The 15,191-nt window shown below is 44.0% G+C and overlaps 1 protein-coding gene across 1 annotated transcript; it reads right to left on the bottom strand.

Annotated features, from left to right (window-relative positions):
* Positions 1 to 780: 780 nt before the first annotated feature.
* Positions 781 to 12,398, bottom strand: nsd2 (nuclear receptor binding SET domain protein 2). The gene is made up of 22 exons (XM_069719561.1): positions 12,385 to 12,398; positions 11,231 to 11,877; positions 10,619 to 10,787; positions 10,333 to 10,499; positions 9,585 to 10,025; positions 8,943 to 9,165; positions 8,539 to 8,648; positions 8,310 to 8,418; positions 8,077 to 8,192; positions 7,791 to 7,880; positions 7,554 to 7,680; positions 7,199 to 7,399; positions 6,559 to 6,738; positions 5,181 to 5,337; positions 4,876 to 5,078; positions 4,526 to 4,629; positions 4,138 to 4,407; positions 3,230 to 3,346; positions 2,755 to 2,896; positions 2,183 to 2,289; positions 1,731 to 1,929; positions 781 to 1,412 (listed from the first exon to the last, which is right to left on the bottom strand). Exons 2-22 carry the CDS (start codon positions 11,846 to 11,848, stop codon positions 1,099 to 1,101), a joined length of 4,164 nt encoding a protein of 1,387 aa, XP_069575662.1. The 5' UTR covers positions 11,849 to 11,877; positions 12,385 to 12,398; the 3' UTR covers positions 781 to 1,098.
* Positions 12,399 to 15,191: the final 2,793 nt, after the last annotated feature.

The raw sequence follows: 15,191 nt of genomic DNA on the forward strand, positions 1-15,191 counted from the left end.
TGGAACATTTATAAAATAAAATAAAATAAAATAATAAAAAAAAATCCAGCTTCCAAAAATGTTCAAGAGAATCGCTCTCGTTCCTTCATTTACCTGGTTTATCGTCTAACAGAGTGCGTTTCACACCTGCAGACCTCCCAGTAGTGTTTTTAATGTCAAACAGCAGTGCTCTCGTTTTAATACCTTCTGTAATCCCTTGTTTTCTGTTGTTATATATATATATATATATCTATAAAAAAAATTTAAAAAAAAAAATCCCCCCCCCCCCCCAAAAAAAATCAAATCTACAAATTAAAAACCGAGAGCTAAAACAAAATAACAGGTTGTAAAATAGAAACATGTCTACAGTTAAATGTGTTCTATGGCTACGAATACAAGTAAAGAGGTCATCTGAAGCCTATCCATAGTGTCTTGGTGTTTGATATTACATCTGACATATATATACTATATATATAAAAATAAAAACAATCCATTTGGCAACCTGTTTGATGTCTTACACTATTCCAGTCATAATAATTTTGGTCTTAGATATACACATATATAGATATAGCTATAAAACTCTGCTGTTCAAGATAATCCGTGTTGGGGGGAGGAGGGGGGGGGAGGACAGAGATTCAAGTTAGGCGTTGACTCTGTCGCTCGGTTTCACTTCCGACTGGGACCAGTCTTTAATGCAGAAACCACTTGGTTTCTCTTGTTATTCTAAATATCAATGAAATCAAAAGATGACAATAAGACAAAAAGAATATTTAAAAAAGAAAAAAAAAAAAAAAAGGCAGTTTTGGTTGGTGGAAGAATGAGTTAGAATCCAGACGTTTCCTAACCTGTGCTCGCTCTGCTGATTTGTGCTTTATCACGGATGGTTCCCCTCAGTGCAGACAAGCGGAAAACAAAATCAAAATGAATATGTTCAAAAATAAAATACGACGCGTCTGAGTGGCGAGCTGAAGGCCGTAGCAGAGCGTGTGAGAGATCGGCGGCTTTCCCTGATGACGAAGATGAACAGTGCCTCGGTTCCTGTGATCTTGAGAACATGATGTTATTTTGCTGATGGGGAGAAAAGGTGTCCGAGTCTTTTGGCTCTCTGAAAAGGACACTTCAGGCCTCTGCTGCTTTCCTCTTGGAGCCCTTTGTTTTGGCCTCGGCTCCCTCCGTCTTCCTGGAGCCTTTGGCAGGATGGCCGGCGATAGCGGCAGCGATGGCGGCGTTTATGTTCGCCTCCGAGTTGGCGTCCTGGGGGTCAGTTCCCTCCGGCTCCTCGTGCTCCGTACAGCACAGCTGTCCCGTGGGGGGCCAGGGGCGCAGCGCCCCCTCCTGGTGAGCCTTGCAGAAGGAGTTGGGGCACAGCTGGCAGAAGGCCTCCGAGTTTTTCCCGCAGACGTCACAGTGATGCCAGGGGCAGTCCCAGCGGCCTGCAGGAAGCGAGGACCCATGATATGAGCACGTACAGAATATAGGACGAAACCAACGATTCACTTTCTTTGTCAAATTTGAACCGAGTCAAAAATATACCCACAGCAAGACAAACAAAGAGGAAAAACAAACCCGGAAACCAGAATAAATAAAAGTGAAAAATGACTGTGAGTGTGTCTGTAAAACATTTTTTTTTAAACACAACCAGAATAATAAAATAATAATAATAATAATAATAATAATAATAATAAAAAAATCTTAAATGCAGTTTAAAAAGCACAAGAATTCAGAGTGAGTTGTGTTCAGGTGTTTCTTACCGAAGGGTCTCTTGGTGAGGTTCAGGCAGGACAGGTGATAAGCTTTGGTGCAGGTCTTCTTGCCACACAGCACCAGCTGCCCTCCGTCTCCGCAGCGGAAACACTCGTCCTCAGACTTCTTCTTCCCCTCCGACTTCCTCCTTTTATACTTTCTCTTCAACTTCTTTCCTTTCGTCTCGGCCGCTTGGCCGCTGGAGTTCTGCGTGAGGGAGACGCACATGTAGTTAAAGTGAGCTGCAACAAAGAGGGCAGCTTGGTACTCCCGAAGCAATTTATGCAGCAGCACGTTTTTGTTTTTTGTTTTTTCCCCCTGAACCCGTCTTGACCTCTTTAACTTCACCTGCGTCAATTAAGCTGCGGAGTGTTTGTTTCTGGCGATACGGGCAAACTGTGAATTGCATTAGTAATCTGGAATTGGATAAAGATAACACAGCTGTGATTGTGAAGCTCACCTTCGGCCGGTCACCGAGGAAACCGCTGCAGTTGGGCGCGCCGCAGCGACAGACGGTCTTCTCGTTGCCGAGGCAGTCCAGGTTGTAGTTAAAGGTCAACTCCGTCCCTGCGGAACAAACGAATCGATGAAAATGAATAATAACACGAAGGCTCCGGATTCAAAGAAGAAAAAAAAAAGGTGTCCATCTCATCTCTGATTACGTCCCATGTGGTTTAGAGCAGAAACGGTATGTTTATCTTGTGATTCGAAACCATCTGGACACCTGCTGATTCAATATGCAGCAAGCTTTTACATTTTAGGCAATTCTCGTTCCAATTTGATATTACAAATTATTACACTTTGAACTTTTTCTTATGGTCGAGTGTTAAATAAAAAAAAAAAAAAAAGTAAACAGACTTCAAGAAAGTTATACAAACAAGCACATTGAGAAAAAAACAACCTTAAATGAACCCTTGTCCCCCCCCCCCCCCCCCCCCCCCCGCCGCTAAAGGTAGATATTCCATAAACATATAAAAACTGCGATACTACGAGTGTTTATTAATGTACCTCGTGTTGACTAACTCATCTCACCTGCTGGGATGTCACAGACGGCGAACAGGCCGACTCGCGTGTCGCCGTTCACCGTCCACTTCTGTGTCTCGCAGTTGGGCTGACAGCTGTGGTTCATGAAGCGAGAGTAGTTCCCTTTTGGCCCCGCGTCGATGATTCGGTCCTTCGAGACCAAAAAAAAAAAAAAAAAAAAAAAACGGGAGGAAATTCAGACTCGGCGATTTACGAATTAGCCTTTTAAATCATCGGCTTTGACAGATGCATTTACTGGATTCAGCTCATCAGCTGAGGTTACGTTTGTAGTATTGACTACTGTAATGTTACAGTTGTCTGCCGTGCAACATTCCCAATGCAATACCATTGTGTTCATGTAGCTCGCAGTGGAAATGGCGCTGCTGCGGAGAAAACAGCCCCCCGACACACTGCGGAGCAAAAAACAACCGCTCAAAGACACTTTACGGCGCCAGCGCAAACACACTCGTTGTTGTGCACCAACCTTGTCGATAGTGAGCATGTAGAAGTCGGTGATGTTGTTCTCCTGGGCGTACTTGATTCTCGCCCTGCACTCCTCCTCGTCGATCAGCTCTCCGATGTACTCGTTCACAAACTCGCCCTGTTTGGGAAACGCTATCGTCAGACCCGAGACGCCATCCGGGTCGGGCTTTTTATTTGATTTTTTTTTTTTAAACTACGAGTGTTGACAAGAGGACTGGGATGTTTTTAGGTTTTTATCACATTACATCATAGAGGGATCGATGTCGAGGGGAAAACGGCGTCTGTGCTTTTAGAGGGAGATACGGCTCAAAAAAGTCACTATGAAAGCACCAGAAATGTTTCCTGATGTACGACAAGTCACGACAATCTAGGAGGACTTTTTCATCTTAAAGCTGAGGTTTTAGGTTAGTTTCTGATAATATAACTGAAAATAAAAGGATAAATTACTGTCTTTATGACAAGTGAGGGCCCCCCCCCCCCCATAAAATATGCTGATTAGGATATTTAAAGTTGAAAAACTAAATAATTTGTAACTTGAGAATCGCTCTGGTGGGAACGCTTTACAGTAGTGACACTTAAAAAAATATATATCTTTGGCAGTTCAGCTTCTTCAGTTATAGGCTGACATATACCTCATATACCGATGAGCTAATATCAGCCTGGCTGATTCATCGGTTGGAGTCTTGTTTCAAGTAGTTTAAAAAAAATAAAAAAAATTGTATTTAAAAAAAAAAAGCTAAAGGCATTACAGATATTGTAAAATCTGCTTGTGGTCCTTCAGAAAACCCAACAACTGAAACTTTTCAGAATCCATTTCTCAGTGTGCATCTTTGGTTTCCACGAGCCGGAAATATCAAAAACAAACAAACCCCCGAAACGTTTCACGGCAGGAACGCCACCTCTTCTCACCTTCTTGATGTCCCTCAGCGAGATCAGGCCCCAGCCTTTGCCGGGCGTCTTGATAATCTTGGTCTCCGGGTAGAGACGTTTGGTGAAGTCCTGGTTACAGCAGCGCTCCCCGTTGGGACACACCTGAGGGTGACACTCGTACTGCAGCATGCGGTTCAGGCACTCCGACTCAAAGCCGCACGGCCGCTCGTCTGTCGGCTTGCAGTTGCACTTGGGGATCTCGGAAATGTCGGCGGTGTAGACCTGGACTTTGCCGAAGGGCTTGTTGACCTGAAAGGAAGGGGGGGGGGGGGAACAAAAAAAACAAGTGTCCATTTATTTTGTTAATAAGCAGAACACAGTGGGTTTGTAGAATGCATCTGAAGAGTAATGAACACGGTTGTCAGACCTTGATAAATTTGTATGGGGGCGGTTTCCGGCTGTTCTCTTGGGCTTCCTTGGCCTCTCGTTTCACCTTCATCTCCTTAAATCGAGCTTCGGCTTCCAACAGAGCTGAGGAGAAAACAACAAAATAACATGTCAAAGCGCGTCACATTTCATTTCATCTGTACAAATATCCATTTTAACATGGGAGCTTCAGATGATGTTTTGTGTACATAAAAACCAAAAAGAAGAGAAGAACATTTTCTGCAATTACATTTGTGTGGTTGCGAATTTATTCCTCAGTTTGAATGAGATCAAAAAAAAAAAAAAAAAAAAAAAAAAGTTTAGTATATGTAAGACGGCGTGGTTCTTCACCATTCTTAAAGACTTTGCCGATGCCGGTCCTCTGATATTTGCTGCCCCTGTCGCCCTCCATGTAGGGAAACACTCTGCCCTGGTGAGTCCAGAAGTAATCCTTGGAGCCGAAGAAGAAGACCGGGAACTCTCCGATCTCGTGTCGAAGGTGCTGGATGTTTGTGGGAATGTTTCTGGGGTGGTGGATCTCTGCCGGCCACCATCTAAAGAGAAAAAAAAAACACACCAAAAAACACGTGTAAGATATTTATTCAGTTTAAAGACGCATCAGATGAAAAGAAACAACAGCTTCGATCTCTTCCTACCTGTATGTTCCCAGTTTGACCCAGATGATGTCTCTGTATTTGGGTTTCTTTCCGGCTCGGCAGTCGTTGCAGAACCAGCTCCCATCAGGCATGGCGATGTTCAGGCAGTCGGGGTGAAAAGCTGCGGGACACGACTCGCAGCACAGCAACTGGCCTCCTGCAAACAACAGAGAAATCCAATTAACACCAAAAGACATTTAAAACGGGCGCGCGGTAATTAGGATGGATATTTACAAGTCAGAGCTCCTATTTACAGTCGAGTCAACTGTACGAGGGTGATGAAAACAAGCACAATATATTGCAAATGTTTAGCCTGAATAATAACAACAACAACAACAAAAACCCTGCTGCATACCCACTAGTTTATCGAAACACGCACATGCTGCGGTTGTGTGTGTGCTCTGTGAAGCTGCCAGATACTGCAGGATTTTGCATTAATGGAAAAACTCCTGGCTGATAAAGATTAGCTTCCTTTCTGTGTTTCGGTATCATCTTGCCCACAATACATTAACAGCTGTCTCCGCAGAGCTGGCTGTGATTTCAACTGAAAATTGACTCGCAGAAACTGCTGCAGCTCAGAATTTCCTCTGCTCTTCAGCAGCAGCAGCAGCAGCGTGTGATTTATAGCTCCAAACCCGCCCCGATTCAGGTCCAGTCCAGTTAGCTTTGCCAAAATCATTTCTTATTATCCTTTATAGAGACGGGAGGGGAGATCATTTTCAGGCTTTAGAGGAACATTTGGAAAATCTACAACCTTTTAACTTCACATAATTATCTTTCTGTAAAGCTGTTAAATATTTAAGCAGAGTCTCCTGCAGTGTTCGATTTGAGCCACATCAGCTGAAATAAAAACCACCTCTGCAATTTTACACAGTACGTTGCCAGAATTTAATGAGCAAAGCTTTTGTTTATGCAATAATCTGCTTAATCAACTCTGAATGTGGCTGGCTTATCGATTCTGCGGAATAATTGAGGTGAAGGTCAGAAATTTCCCCGAACGGTTCTCCTGTAAAAGGTCTGGTTCGAGTTGTGATCTGACCTCCCTGCAGTAACAAATCAAATCAGCCACAATGTACAAAGATACAAAGAGGAAAAAGGATTGTAAACAATGTAAAGAAGGCCAGGAGAAGCGCCAAAGCTGCTTATCAATCGTAGCAACGTCATTAAAATGGACACTCACCCTCTAAGTATACAGAGATTAGGAGGTTAATGTAGAACGTGCCACTGCGCAGCTGAATTTTGTGATTGAATAAAATCAATGCACAGCTATTAGCAAGTGCAAGAGGTGCGAACCTTTAATGGCTTCGCAATTCGATTACGATTCAACCGTGATTCATCTTTCCACACTTTTACCAGATGAGAGGAAAAGCCGTCAAACCTTTGGAGCAGACGAAACACCAGCTGACGTTGACATGGCTGTGGTGGCTGTAGCCCTTCTTGGCGCTGAAGTGGTTGGTGCAGATGATAGCGGTGTTGGTGATCATCTCGCTTCCTGCGGCCACGCACAGGTCGCCGACGTGGTACGCGACCGGGCAGCGCAGGCAACGCATCAACCTGCCTGCAGTGCAGAAAGCGACGGAGGTGGGGGCAACGACAGATTACACAAATATACCGGAAGGTCACCAAGAAACTAAGACGAGCCACAATGCCAGAGGTGCCTCCGAGCACGGACTTATTCTTTTGAAAGTCTCGTCGCATGTTTGCATTTCTACACTTATATTCCTGCAGAGAGTTTTGCCTTTACTGAAACATTTCTGGCCATTGAACATGATCGAATCCATCTTTTCTGCAACACTCAAAAAGTCAAATTGTGTTCCGGGGACGTATTTTGTCTTTTTGTTTCGGTTCAATCACAAATTTCTATCCCACGGAGCTTTAAAAAAAAGAAGAAGAAAAAAAGCCAGCATAAAATCCCATCAACAATTTACAACTGCAAATGTATACAGACCAATATAAACATGACGATAAGTAAACCTCATGCTGCTTAACGTTAATGAATTCACCGACGAGAGCCTCACCTTTGGTAGACTTTTGCTTGGTGCGGCAGCCGTAGTGGCAGCTCAGGCAGGTGTGCAGCGGGCAGCGGAAGCCCTTGTTGTCGAACACGGTGAGGGGGTTGAGGCGCACGCACGCCTCGTGGTAGAATTTGCCGCAGTGAGGGACGTGGCAGCGACGGACTTCACCCTCCGGCTGCTTACAGTGGAAACACGAGTGAACTCCTGATGAGAGAAAAGAGGACGCAAGAATGGGTCAACATAAAAAAAAAAAAAAACATCCAGGACGCGCAACTGAAATGTCAAAAAAAAAAAAAACGTCTTGTTTTTGGTGGAGGAAAGAGGTCAGTGTACACAGAACAAAGTGTGAACTACTCACCCGTGCTGCACTCCTGGCACAGCAGCTTGTCGTCAGGTTTGAAGGACAGACCGAGGCAGTGCAGGTGAAACATCCCATAACACTGACCTTCACAGGGGACCAGGTCTTCACCAGCCTGCTCACACATCTGTAGAAAAACACGAGCACGCAGATTTAAACATATATGACACTGAAAGAACTGAAGCCGCCGAAACAAGGCGTGATGAAAATGGAGGGCTGCTGAGGAGGCAGAAGTACCTGACAGACAAACTCTTTCTTCCGTTCGCCCTTCTTCGTCCCGTCCAAGCTGTCACTCGGAGAATCAGGACGTTCTTCGCTCCCAGAACCCTGCAGCAAACGGCGACGAAATGAGGCAATCAGCGGTACTTCTACAGCCGTACCTTCGTTCTCAATGATGCACAATCAACTGAAGCCCTTTTATTTCCGTCACATCTGCGTGACATCCCAATCATATCCGAAGATGTAGCTTTGTTACTTTCCACCTCGATAATAACCTCGTGTAATTTCGGTTATTCCCGCTCACCTCGGGATCAGGACACGGGGAGGACCGCCTCTTCTTTGCCTTGGAGGGTGTGGGCTGATTCTCTCCGTCCTGTTTCCTTTTCCTCCTTCGCTTTGGTTTCTCTGCATCGTGGTCGTCTGTGCACAGTTAAAATGTTTGAGCCATCATTTCAAAGCAGCTGCAAGCTTCAGTAAAGCAGCCAAGTGGCATTAAGTCCGCACAGCGAATCACAGAGAAGTGATGTGGCTGCTTACCAGTAAAGGGGCCTTTTGACTTTGTCAGCCGTTTCTGGGGTTCTTTAACATCTTCTCCGGTTTTCTTCTTTCTCCTCTGCTTTTTGTCCGTTACTTCTGAAGTCGAAGCCTGGGAAGATAATCCAATTCAGTGCGTGGATGTGATAAAACAACTGAATCCAGATCTGAGTCCAAAAGTGCTTAACAGGTGTACTGTTGTGACTGGGGGTTACATCACACGTAAACTCACCTGTTTTTCAGTCTCTTTGCCAGTTTTGCGTCTTTTTCTCTGCGGTTTATCTATGTCTGCCGTTGCGTCTGTAAGTGGCCTTTTAGAGATCTTCTTTCGCTGCCTTTTCCCTAAAAGAAAATGTTATAAGCACTTTACTTTGGGTTGAATTTCATCATTAATCTCATGGAAATAGGTAGGACACGAAATGCTGTCAGGGTTTTCAGGCAGGCACCGTGTGATGAGTCCCTAACTGGGCTACAGAAAACAAAAAAAAAAAAAAAAAAAAAAAAGGGCCAAATAATAAGACCTTCTTTTCCCATGTCTGTGTAATTCTACACAATAAATGTAAAGCAGAATGCTCCACATTACTGGTAAATAAATGTCAGCACTAACACTTGCAAATGTTTCAACTTTCAACCAACCTGGAACTGAAACTGGAAGCGAGACTCCTCCCGAGATCTCGTCCGTCGCAGAAACCAGCTTTATTTTCCTTTTCCTCACGGGGTCACACGTGATGTCCGCTGCAGATTTGATCTTTCTCCTCCTCACTGTCTTCGCGGGAGACTGAGGCTGTTTGGATCGTCTCTTTTTCTTCTGAGGGACAACCGATACAGCTTCTATATCCGGGGCCGAATTTGTGGAACTCTGCAAAGCAAACAATAGAATATTTGTAATGATGCTTTTCAAACATGTTCTCAGGCTGTTAAAAGTTTGTTCATGATATTATCTCTAGTCATAAAATTCATTCCAAATTGATTTTATTGGGATATTTAAAGATAAAATATGGATGTCATGGGTTAATATGAGTCTCCACTCGGCTCAACGTCACAATACTTGCTTTGTTTGTTTCTAGAACTATGACTCTTTTCATCATTCATGCATTTCTCGGTTTCATCAATTTTTGTATGTTTCTGAAATGTAATGGACCAAATGATTAATCGAGAAAGTGTCATTTAAAAAAAGGACATTAATTATCAATTGCATTTGTATAAAGTCTACACAAGAACCTGAAGTCATGCATGACACAAGCCTCCCCCTGATGATTTGAGTGATTTCCTCTTAACCTGTGAGGCTGGTTGTGGTTGAAGAATTTCTTTGGAAGAAACCGTGTCGTTCGATTTGTTTTTTGACAGGATATTGTTTAGATGGCCCTTTTCCTCTTTTTGCCATTCTTCAGTTGTGAGATTTTCTCCAGGTGCTTGTGTCGTTTGCCCCGTTGAAGTGCTGTCTTGGGAGTGGGGGGCGGCAGGGGGTTCGTCGGCAGGACCCACCAGCAGGGAGGGAAGATCTGGGCGGAGCCTCGACTCCGTTTCCTGCCCGATCGAGTCACTGTCGCCTGGCTTGAACTTCTCCAAGATGTGGGGGTTCAGATGAGGCCCGTTGTCATCATACAGAAACATGAAGTTGGCCATGCGATTATCCAGCAACATGTTGAGTGCCTCCGTGGCCTGAATGATGCCCATGTTCCACTGAGCCTGGAATTTGCGGGGTACCAAGGGAGCCGTCTGTGGGACAAAAACACAAAGCAGCAGAGTTATATGACAAGTTACACAAAGAGAATTCTCAAGTCGTCTGACGCAAAACATTTCTTAACCAAACAACTATATTCCAGTAGTTCCTTCTAGGTTGTGTGTTTTTCACTTGCAACAAAGTTCTTTAACTTCCTACAAATGGAAGGGTGGTGAAAGTGAAATTTGTACAAAACATCTTGAGGAAAATGTTGCAAGGCGTCTGAACCAATACTTTCTCAAACAACAGCACATCACATCCTCTACAATATGGAGGGACACCACACGTAAAAAGCTGATTTACCTTTTTATGGAGGACTCGGGAGGCTGGTTGTGTGCTACCCTGGCTCAGCTCCTGGTACTGATCCTCTCCAGTGAAGGACACCATGTTCTTCTCAAAGATGTAGCCTCTCTCTGGAGCATCTCCAAAATACTGCACATGGTAAAGGAGGCCCGACCTGCTGTTGGCTGCTACAAAAAACAACCAAACATGAAAACGTAAAAATAAATTATTACTCAAGTCTCCACTCATTAACTTTGCAATAGAAGGGATTCAATTATGCAGGTGGCAGTGTGTGAGCGCATCTCACCTTTCTGTTTCTGCTTAAAGTGATTGTTGAATTCGGGGTCTGTGGTCACCATGCAAGGCCACCAGGGGTATCCTGACACCTTTGTCCAAACCAGATCCCCAACAGAGAAACGGTTCAGCAAAGGAGAATCTTCTGTTGCCTCTTCTGTGAAGTCTGACACGAGATCAGACTGGAGAACAGGAACAAGAATCAGTTAATCAAAAGATAAAAATACAAACGAAATCCTTGCTTACTAGTTCAAACATGTACAGAAAACTACTGGTATTATTCACATAGATTGTATCAAACTCTAGTCTTTAAGGACGTGTTCTTGTTGTGTAAATTTAACACACTTCCCTAACGGTAAAGTCTCATTTATTTTGAAATTAATGTCCCCAAGGTACTTGAGCAAACACTTGAATTTAATATCTTGGTTAGTCAACATTTACTGTGCAGACAGCTCTGCCTCAGAGGCCTGGTGACATTTATAGGTAGGTAAGAGGTATGTCAGAATAACTGGAGTACTTTAAGTCAATGCTCATCTTTAAAACCGAATTTGAATTGTTGCATTCTACAAAGTTTATATCTGCAATACAGAAATAGCATTTCTGTCTTTAGGAATAGAAGTAAAACCTCATCAGCTGCTGCAGCTCCCTCCACCGCATTTGTGTGGTCAAGTGGCTCCACGGGGATGACGGAGGAACTGAAGTTTGTTTGAGGTTTTGGTTTGTGAGCTCTCCCCCTCCTTTTCTTTGCGTCCTGCCTCTCATCGGGTCCAGATATAGCACCTTCGGAGGCTGTAGCTAAACTGGTCCCGCTGGCACAGCACGGCTCGAACAATGGCTGCTTGACCACCTGGGGTATTGTCACCTTGAGTTTGGGTTCAGCGTGAGGAGTGCAGTTGTGCTGATGGGTGCCATTGGTAGAAGGGGCTTCGGCACCCTTAAGCATAGGTGGCTCCGGGGTGCAAAGCTTGGGTAGCGTGTCTTGGTCACCGTTCAGCACACGGGAGGTGAGATCTTTGAGCCTCTCGTGACTGTGGTTGTTGTGACTGTGGCCAGCCATCTTCTGAAGGACGCTGTCTTGTAGTGTGGCAGCCAGCTGTGCAGCAGCTTTATCCATTAGCAGAGTTGGATCACTGCTCTTGTCGCCCCGGCTTTTCCGTACGCTGAGGGACTCCGGTGGCTGCTTCATGCTGATTGGGTTGGCTGGTTCGGGCATCGAAGGCAGGGAGCTACCTTTGCTGTCCATCCCATCTAACCCCCTCCAGGCTCACTGAGCTGCAGGGCAAAGGGGGACAGCACAGAACCGTCTTATTCCACAGGTTCAATCAGAAAACGACACCATGCAATAATTGCGTGTGCTCTTAATTGTGCCAATTTGCAAAATGGCATTCTGGGATATGAATTCGATGAGCATATCGTTACACATTTTTCAAAATGGCACTCAGTTGCTCGAGTGGAGCACGAAGTGAGCTTTGAGGCGACACTGAACACTGCACCTGTCACGGAATGTCCTAGCCGCGGAGTTTAGGATCCATTTAACAGAAAGTAGAGCGACTCGAGTCACCAAAAGTCAGAAGCAACAACACCTCCGGGTAGTAAAAGAACACTCATCCCTCAAATGAAATCCAGACCTATGCACTGATCACAACTCATATCAACGAGGTCAAGAAAACCCATCCTCGTTTACATCCATGCACGCGGAAAAAAAAACAAAAAAAAACAACCTAAAAAAACAACAACAAAAAAAACAACCACGCAGGGTCGGTCGGAAAACCTCCTTACCGCGACACTTGTACGTAGTTTTATTCTGGAGAAGGACGAGCTAGCTGCTAGCTGCAAGACTCAGCGGTGTGAGAGAGAGAGAGAGAGAGAGAGAGAGAGAGAGAGAGAGGCTGCAGCCTCATGCAGCGAAATGCCCAACGAGCGTGCGGCGAGCTGCGCCGCGTAACCAGCGAGAAAAGCCGCGGAAATGGAAGCAGCTGACGAGTCGGAGCGCTGCAACCGGGAGAGCGGATAATTGCTGGAAATCCGACGTCTCTCGCGTCGGTTAAAAAAAAAAAAAAAAAAAAAAAAAAAAAAAAAAAAAAAAAACCCAGCCAGCGTGCTCGTTGTGTTTGATGTGACGTGGTCGGTTGGATTAGTTGTAATATAACGGGGCAGCGCGCCTGAAGTTGTCTTGTTAAATGTTGAAGCGTCCGTTTACGTTTTAAGTTTGTTTCTGCCGGCCGAAAGCGCGAGAAAACCCAACTTCACCCGGTGGGCAAGAAAAGAGGCTCTGATTATCATAACGGATGATGGAAGAAGAAGCTCGGGGATCCCGGCGATGGGCAGGCGGACAAGCCTTCCTCTCCCCCCACCACCACCACCACCTCCACCACCCCCACCACCGATAGCGTACATCTCTGTCATCACCAGTCAGCCATTACACCGGATTCCAGCAAATAGACAAAGCCGCCACCCGGGGGAAAAAAAAAAAAAGCTAAATGCAGCCAACTTACAAGCTGAAAGATTAACGCAAACAAATAAAGCATATCGTACCTGAACGGCTGCAGCAGCTCGTTTAAATTGTTTCGCTACCGTTTCACCGATACGTTCCGATTTGCGGGCGCCATGACAGCTCCTTTCAAAAAAAAGCTACCCGCGCTAGCCGATGCTAACGCAGCGGACCGTCGACGCCGAGTCAAACTGCACATTTAACGTTAGCACGGTTAGCTCGCTCGCTAAGCTAGCGGAGCCCCCCCCTCCCCCCTCCGTCTCTTCGCTAAAATGGATGGTCGGCCCCGAACAAACTCGTCCCGGCCGCTCTCTCTCTCTCTCTCTCCCACCGGGGGCTGACAACAACGTGAAAGACCGTTTCTCTCCAGTTACCTGTTGAATCTCCTGTCGGCGGTTAAAGGGAGAAAATGCCCGCGTTCATCCCGTAAATTGGAGGATTTCATTCAAGGCGAATCAAAAGCTTGCGGGAAACTCAAACTCTGCGGCCAACCAGCGCGAAAAATACTCACTTCCGATTGGTCGGCAGCGGAGCGACGATCCAACCGGTCCTTTCAAAAAACCAACCGTAGGAAGTAGCTGACCTCGGAGTCTCCCGTATGTTTCCACTGCGTCGCTCCGTTTTCTGCACGTTTTAAATCGTGTGTGCAAACAATCTCTATATATGTTCATTTCCGTATTACAACAATTAAAAAAAAAATTAAAAATAAAATAATAATAAAAAAAAAACTTGCTCTTACTTTGCCAAAAATGCCGTAATTGTAGTGTTAAATATAAACAGTGACAGTATGTCGCTTGTATTTCTCCATTTGATATCAACCTTACTTCCGTAAAGGGTTGCAAATATAAATGTACTTCAAGTATGAAAAGTTAAAGTATACACTACTGAGTATATGACCTGTCAGTGTTTCACAAATATATCTAATGTTTTGGAGTAATATTACTGCAGCATTAATGTACATTTTACTGCTGTAGTTATTTCAAATTATGCTTATTTCAACTAGCCTACTTCCTGTGCTGATGATTATGTTAATGTACAGGAATGCATTATATTGTCATGTTTGTTTTGTTTCTGTCCTGCGAGAAACAAATATCTAAAAAAAGTCAACAACATCAGGAAAATAATGACTTTTCCAGCAAGTCCATGTTGGGTTTCAAATAATTTATTTAGCTTAAAGAGATTTTTCTAAACCCATTAAAATACACCCAACTCTCCCATTTATCAGAACAATTTTAATTTAAAATAATAAGCTGTCAGACAAATATAGTGGAGTAAAAAGTATATAAAGTATAAAGTTCTATAAAATAGAAGTATCCAAGTCCAGTACAAATATCTCAAATTTGTACCTTGGTTTAAGTAAATGCACTTAGTTACATTCCACCACTGTATAATTATAAACTCATTGTTCTGTAAAGGTAACAAACTTGGACCCTTATGCTGAATCATCAGGGGCCTAATGTTAATAGAGGTCTAGGGTTAAAATATATTTGAATCTAAATATGATACTTTAATAGAGTCATAAGTGGTCATGGAAAATATTTGAAACATTTCTAATTAGTTGTCAATGCTAAATGATGTGGACTAATACCTCGAAGCAACAACAAGGTTATGGCCGAGCACAGGCCTCGATGCTTCCTTGTTTCCCTCAAATGATGGACAGTAAATTCAAGCATACATCTACAGTACCAACAGGGGAACCTAGGGGGCATGAAACCTGCTGAAATAACAAATACTACCGGCTTCCGGCAAAAGTTGGCGTTTCCAAATAAAAGCCAACTATCCTTGATGGACAATAATAGCAATACATGGCAATGAAGTCTTTCACTAACACCAAGGCGGAGGTTCATTTTAATACAAGGAGAACACTGGGAAACAAACTTTTGGCATCCCTCAAAGTAGACATTTACAGGATTGTTTTTAAACTACACTCTAGTCAGATAGATATCAACAATGTGCAGTTATTGGTCCTTTCGATAAATTGTGTAAGTGGTTGTTGGTTTGGGATTTAAACAAGATGTAATCGTCAGTCAAATAATCTCATAATGGTCTCCATTTACTGGTTTTGAATTTGCTCTATAAATAAATTGACTTGTCT

The sequence above is a fragment of the Brachyistius frenatus genome, unplaced genomic scaffold (assembly GCF_029030835.1).
Source record: "Brachyistius frenatus isolate BFR_SWC_R1_liver_20210118 unplaced genomic scaffold, ASM2903083v1 Contig_217, whole genome shotgun sequence".
Lineage (NCBI taxonomy): Eukaryota > Metazoa > Chordata > Actinopteri > Embiotocidae > Brachyistius > Brachyistius frenatus.

Bases quoted from the DNA above. Each gene is read 5' to 3' on its own strand.
- nsd2 (XM_069719561.1), bottom strand. From the start codon at position 11,848: ATGGACAGCAAAGGTAGCTCCCTGCCTTCGATGCCCGAACCAGCCAAC. The intron at 10,026-10,332 runs GTAAATCAGCTT...TTTGTCCCACAG, and splicing joins CCCGAGTCCTCCATAAAAAG to ACGGCTCCCTTGGTACCCCG. The intron at 2,290-2,754 runs GTGAGATGAGTT...TTTGTTCCGCAG, and splicing joins CGTCTGTGACATCCCAGCAG to GGACGGAGTTGACCTTTAAC.